At 41.3% G+C, this 27,798-nt stretch overlaps 1 protein-coding gene across 1 annotated transcript; it reads right to left on the reverse strand.

Annotated features, from left to right (window-relative positions):
• Nucleotides 1-215: 215 nt before the first annotated feature.
• LOC311524927 (calcium-activated chloride channel regulator 2-like) lies at nt 216-27,798 on the reverse strand. The gene is made up of 14 exons (XM_084636580.1): nt 27,481-27,798; nt 26,008-26,145; nt 24,400-24,550; nt 21,820-21,928; nt 20,530-20,698; nt 19,321-19,548; nt 15,259-15,486; nt 14,043-14,220; nt 12,078-12,184; nt 7,711-7,935; nt 5,555-5,825; nt 3,058-3,228; nt 1,886-2,125; nt 216-899 (listed from the first exon to the last, which is right to left on the reverse strand). Exons 1-14 carry the CDS (start codon nt 27,649-27,651, stop codon nt 487-489), a joined length of 2,799 nt encoding a protein of 932 aa, XP_084492706.1. The 5' UTR covers nt 27,652-27,798; the 3' UTR covers nt 216-486.

A 27,798-nucleotide genomic window follows, 5' to 3' on the forward strand; every position in this document is an offset into this window, starting at 1 on the left:
CACATCCTCCAAATGGGTGCACTTCTAAACAACTGTTCCCTCTGGATGCCATGACATGCTTGAGAGCTGAATTATAAAGAGGTTCACCATATAGGCAGCTGCAGGAAACCTCACTGAACATCTTCCTTTGCATATAGATTTAAGACATTTAATGAGATAATTTAATTACAGATTTTCATAATAGTATATACATAAAAATATGTAATCAAGTGGCATAAAGCTTTTAGTGGCATGAGTTTAGGGTGTATATATGCAGTACGTATAATGTAGTTTTAATTGGACCAGACCATTCAGGCATGCGGTGTACATGCAGTATGATACTACTACTAAATCACAGCATTTCATACTGTTCTGCATTATGGCTTTACAATTATTTTTATACACCCTTTTCTGTACTAGAGCAATTATTTTTATGTAGCTTCTGAAAAAACAATCAAAACAGCTACTAGAAAAATAAGTAGACATCATCCAAACTTTCACCTTAAGTCACAGTAGAGTTGTTGCCGTTTCTGTGATAACCACTTTCTTCTTTTTCTTTAAAGCACATATGGTTGCACTTGTAATAAGGCAAACTGCTGTTAGTAACCCAAATCCAAGCAACGCTATCCTTGAAACACTGTACTCAATATTACCAGTGAGATAATCCATTGGGAGAACAAATTTCACTGCTTGTGCTATATTGGATACATCAGAGTGCAGGGAAGCTTTATCAATGGCACGTACAGCCACATAGATGATGGTGATATTTTCTGTTGCAAAAGCTTCTGGTTTAAATACAAATATTTCCTTGTACCCAGCATGCTGAGGTGTCAGATCAGAAGTATTCACCAGAATAGCTTTATCAAAGTTATCTCTTAGTTCCAGAGGACTTTCACTTGTTCTTATTTCGTAACTTGCAGCTGAAAATGGAAATATGTCAATAGAAATTATACAGCATGTATTTAACCCTGTAATTAAAACTGTTGATCTGTTCCTTTAGAAGCAGTCAAATTGTTAGCAGCACAAGTGAGCACCTATTCCAGTTACCCTATTCAACCATCTGAATAGTGAAGGTTGCATGCTGGACAGATCCCATAACAGAACACTTGCTCTGCTAACTTGAGGGAGACTTGTGGAAACATTTGTGAACTTGAAATCTCACTGAAGACAAAGATTCACAACAGTGGAATTAATAGCCAGAATGGACTAATTCTGTCCTCACCCAAAGCCTCGCAGCCCTACCAATTTCACTCAATTCAGCCTAGAATAAAGAAGTAAAATTACAGTAAAATTATTGAGTCAAAGGCTTTCGCTCTTCACTTCACTCTCTCCCTTCACATTTGGAGACACATGGCTCCCTTCTGTGGCTGCTCAGAAAGCAATACAACAATATTGTGAAGGTAAAGCCTTCCATCACAATTGCAAGCACCACTTTTGCAATTCTTTTAAAATGCACTGGCCTAATTAGTCCAAAATCACCCCAAAACCTGTAGTGAAATCCTGGCCCCATTGAAGTTAATGGCAAAACTCCTATTGATTTCAATAGAATCAAATTCCCAAAAATCTTTTGTGTGCTGTGTTTCATGCTGAGTGACAGGAATGGCACATATAGGTCATTTATAGATAGCATACTGGTTCATAATGACCTTTTTTATTTTTTTTTCATATCAACACCATAGAAATATTGGGTAAAAATTTCAGAAAGTTTCTTCACTTGCTCTCATGCTTCAGAAGTATATTGGTTTGCACAGGCAAAACCTGTATGGACACTTGAAAATAAGGTGTGTTTTCTCTGGTTGTGCTTGCAAGTTTTTGTGAGCAGAGTTAAGCAGAACCAGCGAAAATTTGTTTCCATCACTGCAATTTCATTGCAATCAGATGACAAGCGAGAAACCATCGAACATACCTTGCCCCTGGTCAAGATCATCCCCTGATGCTGTCCATGATAAAATAATCATATCGTTGGCTGTTCTGGCATGAAGATCAATAATTTTACATGGTGGAAACACATCATTATGGGGTCTAGTCGGAACTGCAGACATTATGAAGGAGCCTCCTGAGGCTGTTCTGCTGAAGCCACCGGCTCTGGTTTGAATATCTTCATTACTGATAACGGAGGGTCTTGGTGGGTTCATCTGGATCTTACCTACAGCCACATACACAAAAAAAACACTAACATAAAACCTCACCCACAACTGGACTTGTCTCAATATTTTCACATTATTGAGGTCTGAAGATATAATGACCCCATTCTGATCTCACTTATACTGCTGTAAATCAGGAGTAACTCCACTGAACTCAAGTATCAGAGGGGTAGCCATGTTAGTCTGTGTCCAGAAAAACAATGAGGAGTCCGGTGGCACCTTAAAGACTAATAGATTTATTTGGGCATAAGCTTTCGTGGGTAACCCCCCCCCCCCAAACTAGTCTTTAAGGTGCCACCGGACTCCTTGTTGTTTCCATTGAACTCAGTGGAGCTGAGAGACCGGAATCACTCCATAGTATGTGCTCTGTATCTTCAAGAATACTGAATTAATGAGAATGAAAATAATACCTAAGTGAAGTTGTTGGGACTCAGCATAAAATGATAAGTGTTTGACATTTGCTAAACCTTTATAACAATTCTGCATGTAAGATGATTGATTATGATTTTCCAGTGCCATTGGGGTACATGGCACTTTACAGATGTAGAGGCAGGAGAACTTCCAACATCTGCTTTTTTCACAGGCAAAAACATAAATCCGTGTGGATTTATTCCTTCTAAGGTGCCATCTACATTACGAAAGTAGTGTTCTAGGAAATAATGGTTTTAAACTTACTTTAAACACTGATTTAACTACCCCTTTTTTGCTCCTGTGTAGAAAGGGCAGAATTCAGTTAAAACAATTTCTGAAAAGCATCCAAAACTAATATCATCCAGCCGGGCCGATCCTTATACTTATGAAGATCTCTTAGCAAGGATGCCAATGCTCTAATGCCCTTTAACAGTGTTTGAGAGAATGTGATGCAGTTATTTATTCCAGTGTATTCACAATGGAGCTTGTTTTACATGCCTCACCCCGCATTACTCCATCTTACCATTTTCTATGTAACCGGGTATATACATAGAATGACTCCATGGCACTATGGGGTGTGGTCTGACAGTCTTGCTAGCTCGTTGAACACATACTTTCAAGTTGTATCTGCCATTTTCAGAAAAAGAATAGATGTACCTGGAATAGACACCATCATTCTTGACAATGTCTGACCCTAGACAGAAAAAACAGAATGAGCACAAAGAAATTACTGCATTAGTTCGTTCTTCATTGTTAGAAGGAAACTAAAAGGCAGGGATGGAGAGAAATTCTGTTCTGACTTATAACCCATGCAACTCCATTAACTTTGGTGCTGTACAAAATCAGAGAATAATTTTACACAGGCTGTTTATAAAGTGACCAAAAGAATGCAGTCGGAAGCTAGAATGCTTGCTTATCACCCTGAGGGATGTTGACTGAGGGAACAACTGATTTCTCAGCATGGAAGAGTTAAGGTATTTTCATCTCCTGGGCCTATTGCTTCCCAGCATGGATGATCATACAACTATATCATTAAAGCTAAGTGAGCCAAAGTCAGACCACTGTCAGAAAAAGGCCACACGATCAAGCCACACTGCTCAGTTAAAAGACAACTATGCAGGTATTGTGCTTTCAACAGGCACGGTTATGCAACTGGAGGGAGCTCCAGGGAGGTCTTTATTAAAATTCTGCCAAAGATTGAAGGGAGGTTGGGATGATTTTTCTGTTTATGATGGAGTTTATTCCCTTTTTGTATATGGCTAACCCATCGCTTTCGGAGAGAACAGATCCCTGGGCTGCACAAAGAACATACATTTTGCCTTGGAATGCACCACACAATAGATATTTGCAAGAAATTTCCCAGATTACCCCCATTTAAATCTTCATCCACAACCAACACTTCAAAAAACTCCTGTGCTACACTATCAGTTATACGTAACACATTTTTCATTAAGTAAGTATACCCATTTCCATTAAAGCACAGGTAACTAAAGTTTGTGAGCCAATTGGTAGTGCCTTCTTTCTCACTGTTATGAGAAAGAATTGGTTCCTAATTCCCTCACACTTCCTTCCTGTAAGCACATTGCTCGCAGTGTAAAATTTTTATGGGAACCCTTGTTTATTGTTGGTAGCACATCACTGTTGGCAGGTGATGACTTGATAAATATAAAACACTAGTTACAGCCTGTTCTGGAAGGCCTTCTATACCAGCAAAAGACATCCCAGAGCACATTTGTTTCCTTGGCTATACAACATTAAAATTGCTGAAGATGCCAAAAAGCCAAATGTGTGTATGATTCAGTAGCAAGTGTAGTCACACAAATTGCATATAACAGAGGACAAGTCAAGAGCACCATTCACATTAAAATCTTTACTTTTCCTGGGTGCCTCTCACATATAATCTGTGCTTTCAGAAATTGTTACAGCAGATTCAGTTGCCACACACTGCAGAAGCAAGAAGCTAAGTGTCATTTCTGAAGCAACAGCTAGCCACACTGAGGGATATTTGAGGAGGTTGGGGACAGGGAAATAAATAAATAAATAAATAAAGGTCCAGAGGAGAAGCTGCAAACAAACACTTAGGTCTCAGTCCTACAAAGGGATTTTCAGGCATGGGCTCTTATTTCCACATAGAGTCCCAGTGACATCAACTGGATTTTGACTGGGGCCTTAGCTCGAAGGATGACAGCAACGAGTAAATTAAATAAGTGGTGATGTAACTGGGATTAGATTCATCATAGCAGTAAATGCTAGATAATTACACAAAAGAAAACAATGTATAAATCACCTTCCAATTTATAGAAATGTCAGTCAATAAAATTATGAAGTGATAATTACCAACTGTCTATAGAAGGCCTTTATAATAAGTATGGTGCAGTACAGAGATACATATCACTTCACAAAATACATAGACAAAGACTGATTTATCAGTGCCTTGCACCTCACATAGTCATTTAAAGTGGTGCAAAGCAAATGTATAATGGGTGTGAATGCTACTAAATCAGAATGGTGATGTTTTACATCCACTTCACATGGATGCAAACGATTGCACCAGGTGCAAGGCACGGGAGAATCAGGCTCAAGTTTCTTGCCCTGAGGAGCTAACAGTTTAAGGGCCTGATCCTGCAAATACTTATTACTGAGAAGTAATGTGTGTTTGGCGTTATTGGCTCTTAAAGGCTTGATACTACAAGTACAGATCAACATCCATGTCCCTCCATTTGAAGGGGAGTAGAGGACTGGGCCCTCAGTCAAATACAATATACACCAGAACTCCGTTAAGACTTCAATGGGACTATTCACATGCTTTTAATTAAGCGCATGCTGAAGTGCTTTGCAGAATAGGAACCTAAACTAGGAGTAATTTCACTAATGTCAGTTGCACTCATGTAAGTGAGATTGAAATCAGGGCCAATATCTCTCAGCATATTGTTTAAAAATCATACAATGCATTAGCAATTATGATAGCCCTTTGATTTTATTTTGTAAAATTGCAACACGTGTCACAACAGCCTTGTTACCTGCACCATTGTCTAAAAGTCCCAAGACAACTGGATCTCCAGTCCCCGGTTTGATAATGGCAGTTACATTTGCTCCAAGAATAGGTGAAAGTCCTTGACTGACTCGTGCATAAACAACCATCGATCTAGGGTATTCGTTTCTATCACTACTCATGTGGGCTTTCACAGTTATTGCAGGTATAGTAGAGTTTGCTGCTCGGGAAGTCACTGTCATAGTTAGAGCTTGAGGGGACAGGTGAGTATTCATGAGAGCGTAGGTCCACTCCCCAACCTGAAAAACAATATTTTAAAATTAAAGAACCCCCTGTTATACCAACAAAATAAAAACCAGCAGGATCTTATTAAAGGGGAAAAGGCAAAATACCACATTTATTGTGGATACAGAAAGAATCATAGTAAGCAGTTAGTTATAGCTATAACATTCCATTCAATCTCATATTTATTCACACATTCATTCATACAAACACACACACACAAGTTCTGCAAAGTTGTTATCATAGTTACCAGCCTTAGAGTTGCTCATGCCAAGCCACTGGCCAGGTGGCCTGGACATGAGGAGGGAGCAGGGCCTTTTCAGATGCTCATCTGATGCTCCTGGAAGTTGGTTTGCAGAATCAGACCCCAAAGTTCTCACTTTCTAGAGTCCATTTTTATAGGAATTTCTTCCTATGCCAGTCTATGGGAATTGCTTCATCATGCTGTTGCTGAATCAATCAGCAGATGGCACATTCCTGACAGCTCCGTGCTGCTTGATGTTATCTTGTTCTTTGGTTCTCCCATTCTTGAGGCTGTTGGGTGGATTCCAGTCTGCCCTCCAGGGGGTCCTCTGGTTATTTCCACTTGACGCCTTCTTCAGCCGATGGACACTGGATTCTTAGGCTGGCACCTCCCTGATCATTCAGTTATTATCCACACCAAGCATCCATCCACATACATCCTCTATCTCTATTTTAATCACAATTGTTAATACAACAAAAGGGCGGGGATCTCTGGGTGCTGTTTCTGTTGTTACAGAGTATTGCTTTGAGTCTCTCTCTGTGTGAATTGCTTTGAGAACAGACTCTGTCTTAGAATGTACTAACGCAATTAGCAGCTTGCAGGTTTCACACATAGAGGGAGAGAAACAAAAAACAAAACAAAAAACCAAGAGACCTCTTAATTAGTAATACCCTGGAATTTAAACTATGGGGAATCAAACTCATTTGTGATTTTAATACAGAACTTCTTTAATATGATCCAACACCCCCCGGTGATCAAAATTTTAATTTTGGGCCTGATTCTGACATCCTTACTCGTGCTGAGTACCTTACCCTTCCAATTGCCTTGTTTAAATAATTGAGTAAATATTACTCTACATGACTAAGAGTGACAGAATTTGTCACAGAATGTGATTTTAAAAAGCCTTTCACATGAGTAGTTTTTACTCATTGAAGTAGTCTCCTTTGACCTCAATGGATTACTCGTATGAGTAAGGGCTACTCCCGTGAAGAAGGGTTTACAGATTCATGCCCTTCATTGTTATAAAATTCAGCACCTCTAGTCTCATGGAGTCTGAGTGCTCAGAAGAATAATTAGGAAATATATAAAATTTTAACAAAAATCTGATGCACTGGATGTCATTGTTTTAACAAATCTTGTTAGTAACTTTAACATGCATTAATTTTGTGAGTGTTTCAAAAGGAATTACACATGCTGGATTAGTTCAGTCTTCACATGCTCCTTTTCATCTCTCCTTCTCCTTTGTTCTTAAGCCTTTTAACTTGATGTTTTTGAAGTGCAGGTTCTTTTCAATTATGGCTTTGTAAATTTTAACAAATCATTTCAATCCTTTTGGTGCTACATATCAGACAGAGAAATAAAAAGGAAGAAAATGGATCCCCTGCATAGCAGTGAGGGGCTGGGGATGTGGAGGTGAATTCTACTGTAAAGGAAGTGAAAATAAAATGAGTATAAGCTTTAAAGTCTCTTTTAAATCTAAAGAGACCTATTTTTCAGCTCAGTGGGTAAAATAAAAGGTCATGAAATTGCAATGTGGCAGAGTCATCATATCACATTCTGCTCAATTATTCCATATGTGAATGCAATTTAAATAATTCATGTTTCACACAAATTATTTGGTTTTGATCAAATGACAAAAGAGAGAAGTTAATTTCTACCTCTGCAATTCCTGGAATCTGGAGACGAGCTACCTGCAACACTGTATTAACCTCAAAGTCCTTATTGGTGTAGTTTTTTCCATTGGGATCAAGGAGAGTGATCTTTGGTGGTTCAGCGGTCTGCCACGTTACTACAAAGAAGGTATCCTTTCCGACTGTGCTATCAATCGTCACTGTCCTACTAAACAGCTTACAGCTCTCAGTCCTTTCACCAGCACTTTCAATCTACCAGAGAAAAAAAATAAAACCAGAATAACTAGAATAAAAAAACCCTTCCATTTTACCCTTAAAAATAAAATCTGATGCTTAAATAGGACAAAATACGTCGTAAGACATTTGTCTTCATAATTTTCCCTCTTGCTCTGAGCATATTTTAGCAGTAATTCCACTGAAATCTGAGAAGTTTCACTGGTATAAATGAAAGGATATTCAGGCCCAATGGCTTTCTTCCCAAAATGGTGCACACAATTCCCTCTGCTAGATGGAATTTCTGACAAGCTCAAATATATGTTGGGATGATCCAGTGGACATAGTGTACTTAGACTTTCAGAAAGCCTTTGGAAAAGGTCCCTCACTAAAGGCTCTTAAGCAAAGTAGGTAACCATGGGATAAGAGGGAAGGTCCTCTCATGGATTAGTAATTGGTTAAAAGATAGGAACCAATGCATAGGAAATAATGGTCAGTTTTTAAAGTGAAGTGAGGTAAATAGTGAGGTCCCCTATCTATCTGTACTGGACCGTGCACCTCAACATATTCATAAATGATCTAGAAAAATTAGTAAAACAGTGAGGTGGCAAAGTTTGCAGATGATTCAAAATTACTCAAGATAGGGGAATGCAAAAGTTACAAAGCTGACTGCAAAAAATTACAAAAGGATCTCACAAAACTGGATGACTAGGCAACAAAAAGACAGATGAAATTAAGTGTTGATAAATGCAAATTAATGCATATTGGAAAACAATCCCAACAAAACACATTAAAGGATGGGGTCTAAATTAGCTGTTACCCTCAAGAAAGATCTTGGCGCCACTGTTTAGCTCTCCAAAAACCATCTGCTCAATTTGCAGCAGCAGTCAAAAAAGCTACGAGAATGTTAGGTACTTTTAGGAAAGGGATTGATAAGATGACAGAAAACATCACAATGCCGCTACATAAATCCATGCTACGCCCACACTGTGAACACTTCATGCAGTTCTGGTTGCCCCATCTCAAAATAGATATATTAGAATTGGAAAAAGTACGGAGAAGGGCAACACAAATGATTACAGATACAGAACAGCTTCCATATGAGGAGAGATTAAAAGGACCGGGAGTGTTCAGCTTAGAAAAGTGAGGATATGAGAGAGGTTTATAAAATCCTGAATGGTGTGGAGAAAGCGAATAAGGAAGTGTTATTTACTCCTTCTCATAACACAAGAAGAGGGGTCACCCAGTTAAATTAATAATCAATGGGTTTAAAACAAACATAAGGAAGTACTTCTTCTTTGCACAACACAGAGTCAACCTGTGGAACTTGTTGCCAGGTGATGTTGTGAAGGCAAAAAGCAGAACTGTGTTCAAAAAAGAATTCAGTAAATTCATAGAGGATAGGTTCATCAATGGCTATTAACCAAGGTGGTCATGCATGCAATCCCTAAGACTCTGACTGTCAGAAGCTGGGATTGGATGACAGGGGATGGATCACTCAATACATTGCCCTGTTCTGTTCATTCTTTCTGAAGCATCTGGCACTGGCCATTGTCAGAAGACAGGATACTGGGGTAGATGGACCATGGGTCTGACCCAGCAGGGCCATTCTTATGTTCTTAAAAGACAGAGCTGCTAAAATGTAGCACTCCTTTGTGCAGTGTTATTTGTAATAGGACTTAAGAATACTGTTGCTCAGTCAATTGCAAAAAACTTTCTTTGGCTGTCTAAATATGGAGGAGTTGGTGTACTCGTGTGATCTTTCACATAAGGCAAGTACTAGGGCTGGAAAAGGCCTCTTCTGTTATTAATTATTTGTTGAGTGCTGACAGAGAGCTCAGTGTGGAGTAAGGCATAAAAATAAAGACAGCAGGGAGGAGATAGGTGCCCATTCTTCGGGTGTGCCATGGTTCCTGGATGGTCTTTTTCCTTTCTGTTTACTGTGATGTCATTGTTTAGTTCTCATTAGCCTAATCTGGTGATAATTGGAAAGTGATCAAGGAACGGGGCATTTTTTTCCATTTTGTCTCTGCTGCTGTAGCTGTTTATTAGCCTTATTAATTATAAATTACTATGGAACTGATCCTTGGTTGGTGTAAATCACTATCGCTCCATTTAAGGCCTGGTCTACACTTGAAAGTCAGGGGATGGGATATTTTACCAAAATAGTTATACCAGTACAATTGTAGTGTGGACTCAGTTAAGCTGGTATAAAGGTGTCTTATACTAGGATAGCTTATTCCTTTTCCAGTGTGGGAATAGCTGTATCAGTGTAAACACTTTTATACTGGTGTATCTTCATCCACACTGGGAGGGTAGTTAGAGCAGCACATGTTTTATCTGTCCAGATGCCCATATTCAATGAAGCTAAACTTATTTACACCGGCTGAGGATTGGACATAATTGTGTGTTCAGAATATCCTCCTTTTCTTAGAATCATAGAATATCAGGGTTGGAATGGACCTTAGGAGGTCATCTAGTCCAACCCCCTGCTCAAAAGCAGGACCAATCCCCAATTAAATCATCCCATCCAGGGCTTTGTCAAGCCTGACCTTAAAAACTTCTAAGAAAGGAGATTCCACCACCTCCCTAGGCAACGCATTCCAGTGTTTCACCACCCTCCTAGTGAAAAAGTTTTTCCTAATATCCAACCTAAACCTCCCTCACTGCAACTTGAGACCATTACTCCTTGTCCTGTCCTCTTCTACCACTGAGAATAGTCTAGAACCATCCTCTCTGGAACCACCTCTCAGGTAGTTGAAAGCAGCTATCAAATCCCCCCTCATTCTTCTCTTCTGCAGACTAAACAATCCCAGTTCCCTCAGCCTCTCCTCATAAGTCATGTGTTCCAGACCCCTAATCATTTTTGTTGCTCTTCGCTGGACTCTTTCCAATTTATCCACATCCTTCTTGTAGTGTGGGACCCAAAACTGGACACAGTACTCCAGATGAGGCCTCACCAATGTCGAATAGAGGGGGACAATCACGTCCCTCGATCTGCTCGCTATGCCCCTACTTATAATCCCAAAATGCCATTGGCCTTCTTGGCAACAAGGGCACACTGCTGACTCATATCCAGCTTCTCGTCCACTGTCACCCCTAGGTCCTTTTCCGCAGAACTGCTGCCTAGCCATTCGGTCCCTAGTCTGTAGCTGTGCATTGGGTTCTTCCGTCCTAAGTGCAGGACCCTGCACTTATCCTTATTGAACCTCATCAGATTTCTTTTGGCCCAATCCTCCAATTTGGCTAGGTCCCTCTGTATCCTATCCCTGCCCTCTTATTGAGAGTCAATGTTCTAATACATGCCACTCTTCTGACAGTATCTGCATATTTCCTCCTTTAAATCATTAGCACATTACCTTTAAAAAAGCTTCTTTGTTTTTCTGTATTACAAGTTCAGATTCCTTCATATCTATTTGTATGACAAATCCTTCAGTGTTCAGAGCTTTCTAGTTACACTTTGTTCACTCTTCCCTACAATATCTACTTTATACTGCAGAGTACCAAAGTTGTATTCAATATTCCAGATGCGGGCATAGTCACGTTGTTCTACAGCCATGTTGTTAGTAGTAAGGACGACACTGGATATGATTAAAAAGTTTGATTCAGATGGAACTCTTGGCAATCTATTTCCACACCCTTCTCTGCACACCGACAAAAGAAGCTCATGGTGGAGACACTCCTCTCTCCTCTTGAGCCTCTGTTTGTACCACTAGGTGATGCATGGTGCCTCGCTGAACCTGCTGCAAACCGTTGCACACCTCCATATGAAGAAGTGCATGTGCTCTAGCATGGTGCAGAGCTTGTGGTAAAATGCTAAAGCACAGCACATTGTACAAGAACTCAAAGTGGACAGAACGGTGCCTAGCACAAACCCAGCTAGGCCCATCTGCTGTCCTGTAAAGGTGAGAGTGGTGGTCACAGCAAAGGGAGGGTTAGAGAAGTTTGCTGTGGACTGACATGTAGGAAAGATGCAAAGGGGAAAAAGAAGGGTTTGTGAATTGATCAAAACCTTACAGGAGGTTCAATTCTTATTTAGCCTGAACTGGTTTCTCTTAATTACTACTTCTGTGCCTCTTTCAAAATAAATGTATACAGTATCATACAAAAGTTTTACTAATGCTGCAGTGCTAGTCAATAAACTGGGAAACCAAAGCATTAAAACTGGTTACAAGACAGACCTGAATGGAATGACTGGAAGTATCTCCACTCCCTGATGAAATTGCGCTGAAACCATCAATTAGGTCATTGGAGTCCAGTCTATCTGAGGCAAAAAACGTTAAGCCCCCTGAAATAGAATATGGTTTTTATTTTTGAGACTAACCAATTTATTTGAGCATGAGCTTTCGTGAGCTACAGCTCACTTCATCGGATGCATACCATGAAAACGGTATGCATCCGATGAAGAGAGCTGTAGCTCACGAAAGCTCATGCTCAAATAAATTGGTTAGTCTCTAAGGTGCCACAAGTACTCCTTTTCTTTTTGCGAATACAGACTAACACGGCTGTTACTCTGAAACCGGTTTTTATTTTGTAATAGAAACTCAATTTTAGCTATTGTAGAGTCTTTTGACATACTTGATATATGATCCCAGATTTAACTGATATACAATGAACTCGCCACAAGAATCTTAGCCCAACATTTTCAAAGAAACATGAGAATTGCTACACAACATAAACAGGGACTTTAACAATCTTGTGACTAAAAGCTCTCCCATGGCTTTCAAAATAGATCTAATCAGAGTGACAATCTGAACGTACCATCTCTTAATGACTCTGTTTATTTTAAAAATCGTAGCAGTCATTTTACATTATTTACAGGATGCATTCCAACTGCATTACAGACCCAATCCTCTTAGCCTTACTAAATGAGACAACTTGTGACGAAGGCTTTTTGCATGAATAAGGATTACAGGATTGGACCCTGCTTAGACATTTAGGGCCAGGTTTCCAAAAGTGGCCTCATTTTTATGGACGTCACAATTTTTTTAGTGCCCAGTAGCTTTAGACATATTTGGCCTAATTGTCAAAGGTGTTCAGCCCCCAACGGTCCTACTGATTTAAAACAGAGGTATGGGTGATCAGCACTTTCAAAAGTGACTAATGATTTTGCATGCCTCCATTTGTGAGTGCCCAGTTTAAAACAAAGGGCCAGATGCTGGTGCCCTCACTCATGCTGGTGAGTTCTTACATAATTAGACCCTTTGTCTTTAATAAGGCTATTTGTGTGAGTAGGGATTAGACTATGCAACCCTAACCATGTAATGATGGCTACGCAAAAACTGAGGCACCAAAAATTAATGTTCACTTTTGGAAACTTAGAACTTAGGCCCTGGATCTGACCCTGTAACATACATTCACATGGAATAAAATTCACCTTTGTAAAGAGGCCCAACACAAGGTCTACATTAAATCCCACTTCAATCATTGGGGTGGCCCTCCACACAAGGGTTAATTTCACCTAAGACAAATGGACCTTACTCATACAGTTTGTCTCACTGATCTCAGGCATCTAAGTGGTTGAGATGGAAAATGGAATTTTAAGCTTGAGGCTTCTCTATTCACTGAAATCCAATTTTCATTTTTATATTCTGCTAAAATACTCAGAGTCTAGCCATATAAGTTAGTTAAATAAGCCATCCAATCAAGGAAAAGAAACATTACCACATGACTTATCTATCTTACCAATGCAACACAAAAATCAGTACGTTAAATATTTGGAACGAACTGTTAGTGAGCAATTGTATAGGAATAAGAAAATTGCAAATAATTTTGAATAATGTTTAAATGTGAGAGTCTTGAAGTCTGCTCATGGACGTTTCAAACAGAAAATAAAAAGGGAAAAAGTTGACAAACTACTCATTATGAATTATCAGCTCAGCTCTGCAAAAGCAGTATTCTTTAGTAGTAGTTCCTTTGGAGTATGGCGAGACTACCTACATAGTTGCCCAGATTGTTTAAGAGAGACAGCTACAACAACACTGCAAACAACCATAGATTGTTTTAAACAAACACAAGAGGGACAGCACCACAGTCAAGCAAACATCTATATATTTACTTAACTTTACTCTGTTTACTTTACTACTTGAGCTAAGTGTTTAGAGGACTGGGGACATGGTTTGTTTAAAAAAAAATTTTTTTTTTACCTGTCTCATGGGCTAATTGTTCAACTTCTTTAGCAGCAGATGGGCCAAAAGCAATGGTGTGAATGATCGATCCACTGTTAATTACGTTAGAAAAGCATTCAATTATCCCACTGTCTTCTCCAGCTGTCAGTAATATAATTTCAGAACCATATATATTTCCTTCTTGGTTTTTAATCACCTGATAATAGAGCACTAAGTATTAATATGAAAAATGTACATTATATGCTCTGCACATTCAGTTACAGGAAAATGGCATTGTAAGAGAAAGTATATCAAAGCAAACATAATGCAAGTGCCCTTATATTCATCAATTTATCTGCATTTGGTATCCATTATGTTATGAAGTGAAGAAATAATATGGGCTAAATTAAGAATGTCCTGTATAGGTAAACTTCAGAAGGAATGAGCACAGGGAACCCCTTCAACTTTACCCCCTTCCCAGTGTACTTGTGCAGGACACAAATACCATTAAATAGCATCCAGGGGTTCTAGGCTTGTTTTCTCTCAAAGGATTTCCATATCAAATGTGCTCAGCTGTTTTTTATTGTATTTATTTTTATCCATCAACACTGCTGACTCTGAATGTCAAGCTGAATTCTTTCCTTTTAATTCACCTCCACCAGTAATAAAGATTTTGCTGGCCAAATTATGACCTTGGCTAAACCCATGCAATCTTCCGTGTGTTTGCATAGGTGCAACTGATTGGAGCTGTTGATGCACAAGAAATAATGGAATTACATGTATTTTAGTCATTAGTGTTGGCAGATATGACTCTGAGTACATACAGGGAGCAGGTCTGCTGAGCAAGTAGTACCATTGCTGTTTAATCACTTGTCAAAGCAGAACTGCACTTTCAATAGTAGATGAAAGAGTTTTGGAGAGTTCAGAAACTTTTCATTTGGGTGATTTCTAGTTTTAAAATTGCATGTTAAAATACAGATCATTAAGCCTCTGAATGACTGTGCAAATGTAAACTAATTAAAGGGAAAAGTTATTTTAAAAAAAACCTAATACCCTGACTTGAAATCTCCAATTTTTATTAATTATGATAGTAGGCTGTAAATGTATGGTATGTATAGTGGAAAACCAATAAAAGTTATTTATAAACATTATAAATCAACAGACTCCATTTGATATTGCAGCAAAAACCCAGAAATGTTCATAATTAGTGACTTCACAAGTGATGCAAACAGAAACAGTGCTTGCACTACTTCACCTCAAATCCCAGCTGCAGACCCACACACACGTTTGTTCCTCCAGTAGGTGCAGCAGTAGGTAGGTAAGAAGCAAGTTCTTTCCGTATGTCCTTGTTGACTATTTGACGCAACTGACTTCTGATTTCTCCTTCGTTATTGAAGGTGACAATACCAACATAGGAATTGTCTTCAACAACTTGCAGTAGATACAATTCTGCTGCCTGACGCAGTCGATTGATCCGATCATCCTACATATAAAACGTTCAAAGCAAACAGTGCTATTAATAATTCACAATAATGAAACCGGGCACTTCTAAATTATCTGCTGAAAAGGACAGCATCTTAGAGAAAAACAGCATAAAATACTGCATATTCAAAAACTAGTTTCAATTTAGAATAAAAGGTGCGCTGGGACAGGCTCTGCATGCCATACCAATTATTTAAAATTACAAAACCAAATTTGCAGATCCATCAGCTTTACCTAGCAGCAGGATAGTCAAATGCTAAAACCCCCTATGTCAGCCTATACCCCAAAGGCAGGATGAAACAAATGAGCCCTGCAGTACGAAGTCTGGTACAGGATCAGCTACACAGGCAATCCCTGTTCCGCTTACGTTAACGGAGTCAATGGAAATCACAGAGCTGTAACAGCCGTGGTTCGGCTGGAACAGTCCTAGGTATTTACAGATGGTCCCAGCTGCCTGCTGTCATGTTCAGTGAAGAAAAGGGAGTTAGATTAGATATTGCCTTAGCAGGTTTCTTATTCAATGAGTAGAAGGGCAGCCATGGTAGAGTCGTGAGAGGCTGGCTGGTGGGCTGATTGCAGGAAAGCAGCTCTATTACTCAGGATTCCTGCCTGTAGTAGTCCAGTTAAACAGTGAGAGGGAATCAGTTGAGATGGGAAGGAATTCCTTTCTTGATTGGAAGCAAAAAAATGGGACCCTAAGGGATTAAAAGTACCCCCATACTTCCTCGTACTCCAATGGGCATATCTTCTATCAACATGGCAGCTGACCCTTCTCCCTCACACACAAAACACCAGGGGGAACAGATTCCAGGGCAAGGTTTTCTGGGATTTGTAGTTCTACTTTATTAAAATTAGCAGTGGTAGGAGTATTGTGGCAGTGCCTATAGGCCCCAGTCAGAAAGCAGGGCCCTGTGCTAGTAGGCACCCTATATGCATAACAAAAATACAGTTCCTGCCCCCAACAGAATTTACAATCTAAGCATATTATGAGAAACAAGAGATGTATAGAACAGACAGACAGTGGGGACTCAAGGTAATGGTGAGATGAGTGTGGGTAGTGCTAGCAGTCAGGAGTGCCAGGCTGCTACAGTTCTCAGGGTATATTTACAGTGCAGCTGGCATCATGTTTCCCAGCTCCAGTAGACAGACTGGCTGAGATAGCACACTAAAAATAGCAGTGTAGCCAGGGGTAGCTAGGGTTGCCAGGTGTCCGTTTTTTGACCGGAACACCCTGTTGAAAAGGGAGCCTGGTGGCTCTGGTCATCATAGCTGACTGGGCTGCTAAAAGTCCGGTCAGTGGGACAGCAGGGCTAAGGCAGACTCCCTGCTGGTCCTGGCTCCAAGCGGCTCCCGGAAGTGGCTGGCATGTCCGGTTCCTTGGTGCAGGGAGTGGCCAGGGAGGCTCTGCATGCAAACCCTGCCCCGAGCGCCACCCCTGCAGCTCCCATTGGCCGGGAACCATGGCCAATGGGAGTTGCGGGGGTGGCTCCTGCAAGGACAGGCAGCACACACAGCCATCTGGCCACCCCTGCACCTAGAAGCCGGACATGCCGGCCACTTCCGGGAGCTGCCTCTGGTAAGTGCTGCCTGGCTGGAGCCTGCAACCCTAACCCCCTCCCACACCCAAACTCTTTCCTGGACCCCACACTCCCTAATCTCCTGCCCCAGGTCGGAATCACCTCCTACACCCAAACTTCCTCCTGGAGCCTGCACCCCTGCCCAGCCTGGAGCCCCCCCCCCCTCGTACTCCAAACCCTTCATCTCTGGCCCCAACCCTGAGCCCACACCCCCAGCCAGAGCCCTCATCTCCTCCCACACCCCAACACCCTGTCCCAGCCCAGGGATCCCCACTGCACTCTGAACCCCTCATTTCTGGCCCCATCAAGGAGCCCTCACCCCCAACCAGGGTTTTCACCCACTCCCAGACCCCAGTCCCGTGTCACTTTCATTGGGCTGGGGGTGAGGGTGGGGGAGAGTGAGTGATGGAGGGAGTGGGGATGGAGTGAGCAGGGGCAGGGCCTCGGAGAAGGAGCACAGCAGTGGTGTTTGGTTTTGTGTGATCAGAAAGTTGGCAACCCTAGGGGTAGCACATATCAGGCTAACCACCCAAGTAGGTACCCAGAGAGTCTGGGCAGGTTTGTACTCAAGTCACTAGCCTGAGAGGTCACATGTGCTACTTCCAGCTACACTGCTCTGTTTATTATGCTATTTGGAGCAGAGCTTGCACGTGTCTCTCTGCCTAAGATGGGAAGCACACTTCCAGTGTAGACGTACTCTTGGAAGAAATGGTAGCCTGTTCCAGCAACCCCCCACTGGCAGGAGAGAGCCCAAGAGAATGGCAGCAACCATAAGTGGGAGCCTGAAAGAATAGCAAGTATTATAAGAGTTCTGCATAAAAGCCATGTATATCTGTCTATATGTCAGTGGTTCTCAACCTGCAGCCCAATGAGCACACAGCTGCACCCCATGTGACATCCCCAGGGCTATACAGGGAGTATCACTTGTGGCCCACATAATACATTGAGGGCCACCCACAGGGGTAAATAGGTTGAGAACCACTGCTATATGCAGATAGCTTATATATAAAGGGCTTCCTAGCTGAGCTCTTAACAGGGGGAGCCACCTCAGGGCTAGAAGTGGGACTTAATTTCTGCTTCAGAAATCTTTTGAAGCAGAATATTTTTCCACCTTTTGGATCCAATTACATCCATAACCTGGAAAATGGGGCAACGGGTCACGCATTCTAAATCCAAACATAGCCAACATTTGAACGGGTTGGGGTCAGGGAGGTTATACATGAGAGTACTGGTTCGGGTTCCTGTTTATTTGGGGGAGTAAAGAGAAAAGGAAACATTTTTAAAAGTGACCTTAGATCTTAGGTGTCTCTTGAGTGCCTGGTTGTGACACCTTGGGCCTGGTTTTCGTAGATGGTAAGCACCCATTAAAATCCAAGAGAACTTGTGACTTCTCACCACGACTAACAATATCTTGCCTAAAGTTGGACACCCAAACACTGAGGCTAATCAGAGGCTAATTTTACATTTTTATCACAGTTTTCAGTCTTTGAATTTCATTCTCCCATCTAGGACTGTGCACCCCTGCCCTGTAACTGGGGCTGGAAGCAGCCCCCACCCTGCGGCTTGGGGCGGGGAACGCTGCAGCTGGGCTGTGAGCCCCTGTCCAGGAGCTGCGACCAGCTCGAGAGCAGGAGCTGTGTACTCCCCATGGCTGCGCCCCCCACTGTGTTCCAGCTCCGCGGCTTCCATCAGGGGCTGCAGCGGGACCGTGCACCCCCCTTGCTGAGTCCCAGGGCCATGCGCCCTCCCCCACCCCACCCCACCGCAGTTGGGTCTTGGCAGCCGCGCACCCCCGGCTGACAACTGCAGCCAGCTCCAGGGTGGGGGCTGTGTGCTCCCCATGGCTGCACCTCCCGCTGCAGCCACTGGAACTGGAGCTGTGCCCCCCGCCATGGCAGGGAGGGGGGGCTCAGCCTGTGGGTCCCCCCCAGACTCTATTCCTCCCCCCAACTTAGCCCTGATCCCGGTTATTTTTAGTAAAGTCACAGACAGGTCAGGGGCTCCATGAATTTTTGTTTATTGCCTGTCCCTCACTTTTACTAAAAATAACCGTGACTAAATCTTAGCCATAATAATCACTACCATACACGTTTTTTTGTTGTTTTTTAAATACGCGTGGGCACGCGCAACAGGATTGAAAATTTCTTCAGCAAAAATAGTCCCAGATTAGTATAGATTAAAGTGTTTCAATGCACAATGTAAACAAGTCAAATGTGTTTACAATAAACAGATAGAAATATTTCTGAGGGACAATTTACCCCATTCATGCTGTGGGAAACATCAAGAACTAAACAGATCACTCGGTCTCTCTTCTGTAGCAATGAGAAGGTAGGAGGAGGTGGTAGGCTGATGTTGGTCCTTAGAAGGGTGTTATTAAAGTCCATAGAGCTTATTATTACATCCCATGTGCTTCGATAGTTGCACATTCTGTTTTGCAGATTGGGAGCTTCTCTATTATGGTTACTTTCATTACAAAATTCAACCACCTAGAAGTGGGAAACAAATAAATAAAGCCAGCAACACAAGAATACAAATACTGATGTAAGAAAAATAATAATTTGGACTTACATAGTGCCTTTTACTACAGGAGCCAGGAGCACTTTCAGTTAACTTTATTATATCTGTTTTACCAACGCAATAACTGAGGCACTGACACGGGTTAAACGAGCTACCCAAATTAGCAGCAGAGTGTGGCACAGAACCTAGAAATTCTCTTGTGCAGTCACGTGCCCAATCCACTAGACTATTGCAGCCCCACAGAAAGGCCTCTGACCTAATATTACTGCTTAGGCAGTGTGTTTCCCTCTCATGTCCAGCATGCCAGTGCCAGGTAAGAAGCATTATTTAAGACATCATGAGTAAACAGAAAATCTGAGCCCAGTCCTTATTTATGCAAAACTCCAATGAAAATCACTGGAGCTTTTGCCTGAGTAAGGATTACAGAGCTTAGCTCACGAAAGCTTATCCTCAAATAAATTGGTTAGTCTCTAAGGTACTCCTTTTCTTTTAACTTTACTTATATAATCCTAGTTTAGTGACATCCACAAATGCATACAACGTACATTTCTATAACAGTTTGAAAAGTAGAGTCTGATTTGTGAAATATACCAGGGATCCAAAAGATAGTCCATAATAAAAATGTAGAATATCATATATAATTGAGACATCAGTAGATAGAAAACAGTTCAGGATTCATTGGTAGCAATGTTTTTAATAGTTTGTTTACTGAGATAAAGGTTTAAACAAACTTAGCATTTCTAAAAGAAGGATAAAGTCTAATGTTTGCAACTGTAGACTGGATTGTAGAAAAATCTGTTTTTATGTGATTATACTTACAGATGAAGAAAAGGAGTACTTGTGGCACCTTAGAGACTAACCAATTTATTAGAAGGGTGTTATTAGAAGGGGTACTCCTTTTCTTTTTGCGAATACAGACTAACACGGCTGTTACTCTGAAACCTACTTACAGATGATAAGCTTTGCATGTACATTATTGATGACTTTGCAGTTTGAGTTCTCTCAGGAATAAATGCACATCCTTCCTTAAAAAGGCCCGTCAGCTCATTAATGACACAATTTCCTTCGGTGCAGGATTTTTTTTCACAGACATAGATCCCTGTAAGGTCAGCTGCACACCTGGAAATGAAAGAATATTTATAATTTAGAACTTCCTGACTGGAGTTAGGCCCCAATTATGGGTATGAGGGGAACCCTGACTTTAATGATACAGTTGTCCACTGGGCAGAGCCTAATTGCAGGATCATGGCCTTAATGAGTTACACACAATGAATGTGTTTGAAGAGGTGTTTTTTGTAGAAATGTATTCCATAGCATAGCATGGAATACACAAGGAAGAACCAGTTCTACTATTTTTGATTCCTCAGTCACTCTAATCCATTGAGTGAATCAAAAATATTAATCTTGCAGAATTTATTCTTGCTTTTCACGCATTTCATGGTGAATACTTAATTCTGAAAAGTGACTGTCTTAAAATGGCTTCATGTGGATTTATGGTTATAGTCTCTCAATGACTTCCAGATAAAATGTGCTAGTTTTAACAAGTAAAAACATGTTGCTGTTTTTTCTAATCCAGTCCTGGCATACGGGAAGAGAGGCAGCATGGAGAAAAAAGATGAAACAGAGACAATCCCACTGGGTAAGAGCAGGTCACGTAGCAGTGATGGTACCAGTTCTGAGGCAGTAATGAAAGAAAAGGTGAGGAAAAACTAGCCCAGCACAAGAAGCTCTGGAAGAAAGAATGGAAAGAAAGCCTGCAGAATATTGGGAGGGATTAGAGAGAAGACAACTAGGAAAATGGAAAGAGAAAAAGTGGGAAGAGAGAAAAGGAGGCAGCAGAGAAAAGGAACAGGCAGCGGACAGACAGTCAAATAGCTGGGTGCGGGGGGTGTGACAGGAAAGGGAATTGCTAAATCTCTGCTTCTCCAGACTGAGAGTAATTCTGAGTCTTACAGGAACAATGCAGTAGAAAATCAGGCTCTGTGTCCTTGACAAACCACGAATCACAACAGTGTTAAGAGAGGAAAATGCAACGTGGAGCAAGGAAAGGAGAATAATTAACACAATTCATATGCACTAATTAGTGTAGGTAGGATATCTTTATGTGGGGTGAAATGGGCACAAAGAGAAAAAGAGACACTTGAGAAGTTTACAGAAACAAACCAGATTGGTACCCTACTGAAACCCATATTTCTAAAGCCATCAGAACTGGAATTTAAAAGAGTAAAATGATCGATTACCTTGTAACTTTAACTTGATTTTGTCCAGTTATATAGAAAGGCTTTTCATTATTATACTCATCAAATACCCCCCATCGAAGGTGGGCCCATTCATGGACAAAAACTCTACCTGTGGGAATAGTACACGGAAAATGAAGGGGTACTGTAAGATGTATTCTAGTTGTTTGTCATTGCAGATCACTGTACATAAAACCAACCAGCAAAGATCAGAGAATCATAGAATATCAGGGTTGGAAGGGACCTCTGGAGGTCATCTAGTCCAACCCCCTGCTCAAAGCAGAACCAATCCCCAACTAAATCATCCCAGCCAGGGCTTTGTCAAGCCTGACCTTAAAAACTTCTAAGGAAGGATGTATAGTAACGCTCAGAAGTGTTGAGTACCCAGCAAATCCCACTGTAGAACAGTGAGAGAGTGGGTGCTCAATATTTTTTTAAAAAAATCAAGACACTTATATTGGTGCTTAAATATGGCTCACTTTAGACACTCTCATTTGAAAATCTTGGCTTTTATTTCTTTGAAAATCACCTTCTAAGTTTACTATATATCTGGGCTTGCACTAAACCTATAGTGACACAGATGTGCAATGAGAGGGTTTTTTTTAAATATGCATTGAAAAATTGTAAGAAGGTGCACAATAAACAGTAATTAAAGACTTAAGGTTCCTGATGCATCCAAGCACCAGTACTTGATTTTCTGTTAGGTGAACTGAGTTCTCTAGGTGCCGAGGGAATGGGACAAAAGCAAATCCCTATACAATTTTAACATAGGGTTTGCAAGTAGTTCTTCCTAGAGAGACATCTGTGAAACATTTGCAGCAAAGGGTTCAACTGTGCAATTTTCCATTTTTTTCATTTTATTACAAATTCAGACATGGTACTTATGTGTAAAATTTGCACACATTTTCTTCTGAAAATGGGCCCATTGCAGAGCTAATTTGGCTTTGAATTTTCCCATCTATTTGATGGAAAAAAGTCACTGAACTGAAACTCACAGAAAAGTTAAATCTCTCAGTCAATCTCTCTGCAATGGGCACTCACTCATCCCCACGCTCATCATGTGAGTTCTGTGTTTGGGGAGCAGTCTTACCCAAAGTGAAACGGAAAAAAGTTTTCAATAATTTCCACAGTTTTCACACACCATTATTCGACTGACAGACTTTCTTCAGAAGAGAATTGCTCAAAAAAACCCCAACCAACCAAAACAATCCAAGTTCAGCTTGGGCTCTAATTTTCCATGCTTGAAAGAAACAGAGAGGTTAATGGCCAGATCCAACTCCCATTGAAGTGACCCCAAGTTAGTTGCCTCCTGTGAGTCAAAGGCAGACAGTTTCACACCCTACCTTGTGCTCATGATAAAATTAACTTGTCTTCAGTTACACATATATGATATTTTAGATTACTAGTTAAGCTTTTTCATGTATGCTTAAATATATAATGTGATGCAAATGAATTAATATTACTATGACAACCTTAACTTCAGCATTCCTTGACTTCTTAACGTTCATGGACTCAGTCTTGCAAACCCTTACTCAGGCACTCACATAAGTGATTGCAAAGATGATCACCTGGAAACTCACAAGTGGCACAACCATGAATCATGAAAGTCAATTATTAGGAGGAGAAAGAGGTAACATTGTCATAGCCAGCTCAGTAAGTACTTCTCCAAATCCTACTTGCATTAATCACATAAGTAGACCCAATGAAGTCAGTGGGACTACTCAGCATTTTTAGTCTGATGAATACTTACCTATGTCATTGATACCATTGCATTCAATGTGTGCTTTTGCATTTAACAAAATTAACTTCAATGTCCCATGTAATGAGTGGATAATCTTGATAAAGATAATTTTTGGAATACTATCAGTTTTCCATATTTATAATTGGTTGGACGTCACAAGTGGTTGCTGTGTTATTGTAGTCATGTTGGTCCCAGGATATGAGAAAGACAAAGTGAGTAAGGTAACTTTTACTGGACTAACTTCTGTTGGTGAAAGAGATAAGCTTCTCAGAACTCTTCTTCAGACCTGAGCTTAAAAGCTTGTCTCTTTTATCAACAGAAGTTGGTCCAGTAAAAGAAATTTCCTCACCCACCTCATCTCTGGATTTCATCATGTCATATGATTTTTAATAGGGATGATATAGGTATATTTAAGCATGCCCTGGCGCATAGAGAATCAACTAGATATATGACCTCACGTACATTTCTAAGATTTTTTGGCCACACGTTTGAGGAGAGGCAAACCTGGACTATTGTTTAGCTACTCTACATAAAGTGTATTTTTGGGCGGGGGGAGAGGGAGAAATATTATTTCAGTCCTGCAAAGTGCTGAGATCCTAATAACCTACTTCACAGTGGTGTGAGGCATTATTAATGTTTGCAAAGCAATTTGAGATCTTCAAATGGAAGGAGCAATACAAGTACCGAGTATTATTACGACTCTTGGCATACTTAGTAATTGCACTTCAACATGCGTGAAAGTGACAGCACCTATTGTATAGAGAATCCTCACAGATACACCTCTTTTGCTGAACACAACTGAGAATAAAAACAGAAAATTAAGAATGATTTAGTTAATTTACCCCGTGATCCATAGACATCAATCAAATAATCATTTACTAGGAAGTTAGGGGTGAAATGTATATATTTTCCCATGCTTCCACATTCTCCATATTGTAGGGTATATGGCTCATCTCCATGTTTCCAATAAGGAGCAGCAACTATGACCTCTGCCTAAAATTACAAAAACGTCATATTTAATGAATTAAGTGTAATAATATTTTGTTCTGTGTAAGTACAGCGTCTAGCACAAAGGGGTCCTGGTCCGTGACTGGGACCCTTAAGTGCTATTACAATACAAATCATAAACAAAAACATTCGGAGTCTTACTTTCATTTACACTAAGGCCACGTTACACCTTTCTGGGAGAATAGAGGGGCCTTAAAGTGGGAGAAAATTACATTTATACTCATACTCAGGCCTCCTTACATGACTACCGTGTGTAAAATGGACTTAAGGCAAATAGGAATCAGTCACTGTACATATAGCAATAACCAGAGACACCACAGTCCAGCAAATACTTCTATAACACGTGCAATTTTCTTGATAATACTCTTTTCATACTTGTTTCCTTTCTAGTATGTAGCCAGTTTCTTCCTTTCAAAAGTGCTATTTTACACTTTCTATCTCTCTGTGACAGTAGAAACACATTAACTTATTTTGGAAATCATTTTAATATTATTTTTGCCTAGTATTGATAACATTCATTCAAATAATTAGCCAAACAAGTTTTTCTTTATTTTTCTCTAATATTCCCTCCCCCCCAGTCAGAAAACATATGCCAAGAGTAATAAGCAAACCTTTCTCTTTGTGAGCCCCCCACTCACCGCCGCCAACCTGCTATTAAAACTCCATGGACCACCCGTGCCACAATAACTGGTTTTCTGCATATAAAAGCCAGGGCCAGCATTAGGCAAGCAAGGCAACTGCCCGGGGCCCCATGCCACAGGTGGCCCTGTGAAGCTAGAGTTGCTCAGGCTTCAGCTTCAGCTCCGGCTTTCTGCCCTGGGTCACAGCAAGTCTAATGTTGGCCCTGCTTGACAGTCCTCCCTGAAACCTGCTCGCAGACCCCCAGGGGGCCTTGGACCCATGGCTGAGAACCACTGCTGTATAACACTGGTAGGGAAGATTGAAGTTGCCCCAACTGTAGGTACAGGCAAACAAAAACATCCAGAGAATCTCTGGGTTTAATGCTATCAAGGGGCATGAAGGAATGTGCACAAACTACAAACTTAAGTGGGATTTACAGAACAGCAAGCCTGCCCACTGGGTGACTTTTTACTTGTGAATACTGATATAGTCCAGAGGTTTTGCAGGTGAGCAGCATCCTCAGCTGGAGACAGGACAGTCAAGGGGAAGTCAAATGCAGAAATGCCTTAATGAGCCTTCATTCTTGCCATCCAAATAGTCAAGAGTGAAAGAAGGGGGCAAGAAGAGGAGCAAACAGCAGGTCCTTGGTGCTGTGACATAGCTTTTGCACACTGCGGGCGGAGGGTGTGTATCTGGCATGGGGAGGGGACAGACTCAATGGTGGAAATGGATGTTTAGAGTCCTTGGGGTAAAAGGAACATTCACGTTTAAAACATGCTCATGACGGTACTTCAGTTTCTAAGACAGGCTTTAAATATTACCTTTTCATATGATTCATGTTTTGGTTTCCCATAATTGTTTGCTTTCCATGTAGCAGGTATTAAAATCTTTATATTCTGGAAATAGACTCTTCTTTGTGTAGCATTGAACAAATAAAAAGAAGCTTCAGTTATCATTTCCTAGTAATAAAATGAAATTAAAAAAAAAACAGTAAACTTACTGGAGTCACTAGGGCATTAGGTCAGTGGTGTATGTTACTATGCACAGCAAGAGCTGTAGAAAAGTTACTGGACAATCAGAAGAAGAAAATATAATGAGGCTACTTCACATTTTTATAGCGTTTTCATCCAAGGATTGCCATGTGCTTTCCAAACGTGAATGAAATCCCACAGCACCTTTGTGAGGTTAAACTAAATGTTGTTCTTGTCACTTTACAGACTGATAAGCTGAGCCACCTAAGGATCGTAACAAGGCTACAGAGGGAATCAGTGTCAGAGCCAGAAACTGAGACCTGACTCCTGCTCCTCGGCTTCACCCACTAGTCACACCACCGTTTGGTGATAAGTACAACTGCAAACAATAAAGCGTAACATTTGTGCAACTTGCCGGTATAAATTAAGCTTGAACAGTCTCACTTAAAGTCAGTTTTATTGAGACAGGTTATACACACATACTGCACTGGACTTGTCTGGACAATTATAATTGCCTTAACTTTCACAATATCAGTCAGGAGTGGAACGAGGAGAACAACTGGCTTTGGAGCTGTTACTGCAGATTCCCTTTCATGTTGAAACTCTGGGCCTGTTGAAGGCCCCACCTTCTCAGATGAACACCAGGATATTAATATAGCAGCAACGCGCTGGCAAAATACTAAACGCATCATAGACTCACAGAGTCTAAGGCAAGAAGGGACTGTTGTGATTATCTAGTCTGACCTCCACTATAACACAGGCCATAGAACTTCTTCACTATGATTCCGAGAGCAGATGTCTTTATCTAAAAAAATTGTGATACCCTATGTCCTGGGCTTCCGCAGGGCCACCCCACGTGCATTTTATTTGAATCTATACCTAGGCAATAACTTCATCAACAGAAACACAGTTACTGGTGTATTACTGCACATGGCTTTTTTTTAAAATACCCATCACCATTAATGTCAGGAGTTTGCTTCATTCCTGTGAGCTTGCGACAAGGAATTCCTTGCAGCTTTCAGTGAAAAATACTTTGTGAAAACCTAGGGGAGGGTCAGACTTTTCAAAAACAAAACCGCTCAGCTCTGACATTTCTGCAGCCCACAAGGGGAGGTGAAGGCCAAAGGGGGTGTAAGCGAAGTGAGCCTGTGTGCCAACAAACGGACTAGTCCAACCCAGCATTGCACTGGCTTGCTGCTGCTGCCTTACCGAACTGGTGCTACTCTGGGGGGTGAGCTATAGGACTGTTCAAGCTGCAGGGAAGCCGGTTTGTATTGCGGGAGGCGCTCGAGCAGAACTGAGGCCTCACGCGGGGCCTCTTACCTTGATGCTTGCGAGGAGCTTCTGGTCTTCTGGCACCTGCGGGTTAATCGCAACAAGCAGCCCATCGTAGCCATTGCCCCGCAGCAGCGCCGCAGCGCCCCGGCCCGCCGCCAGAGTGAGCAGCAGCGTCAGCAGCCAGCCTGCCGCAGCAGCCCCCTCTCCGCAGCTCATCCCGCAGGCTCACACCCCGCACACTGGGCCTCCTGCCTGCAAGATGCCGAGCTCATTAGCGAGGACTGGGGAGGAGCGCGGCCCCTCTGTGGAGCGGGGCAGGACGGTTTAGGAACTGGCCCGGCTCACCTCACCCTAGGCTGGGCT

Source organism: Lepidochelys olivacea (genome assembly GCF_965140295.1).
Source record: "Lepidochelys olivacea isolate rLepOli2 genome assembly, chromosome: 8".
NCBI classification, from domain to species: domain Eukaryota; kingdom Metazoa; phylum Chordata; order Testudines; family Cheloniidae; genus Lepidochelys; species Lepidochelys olivacea.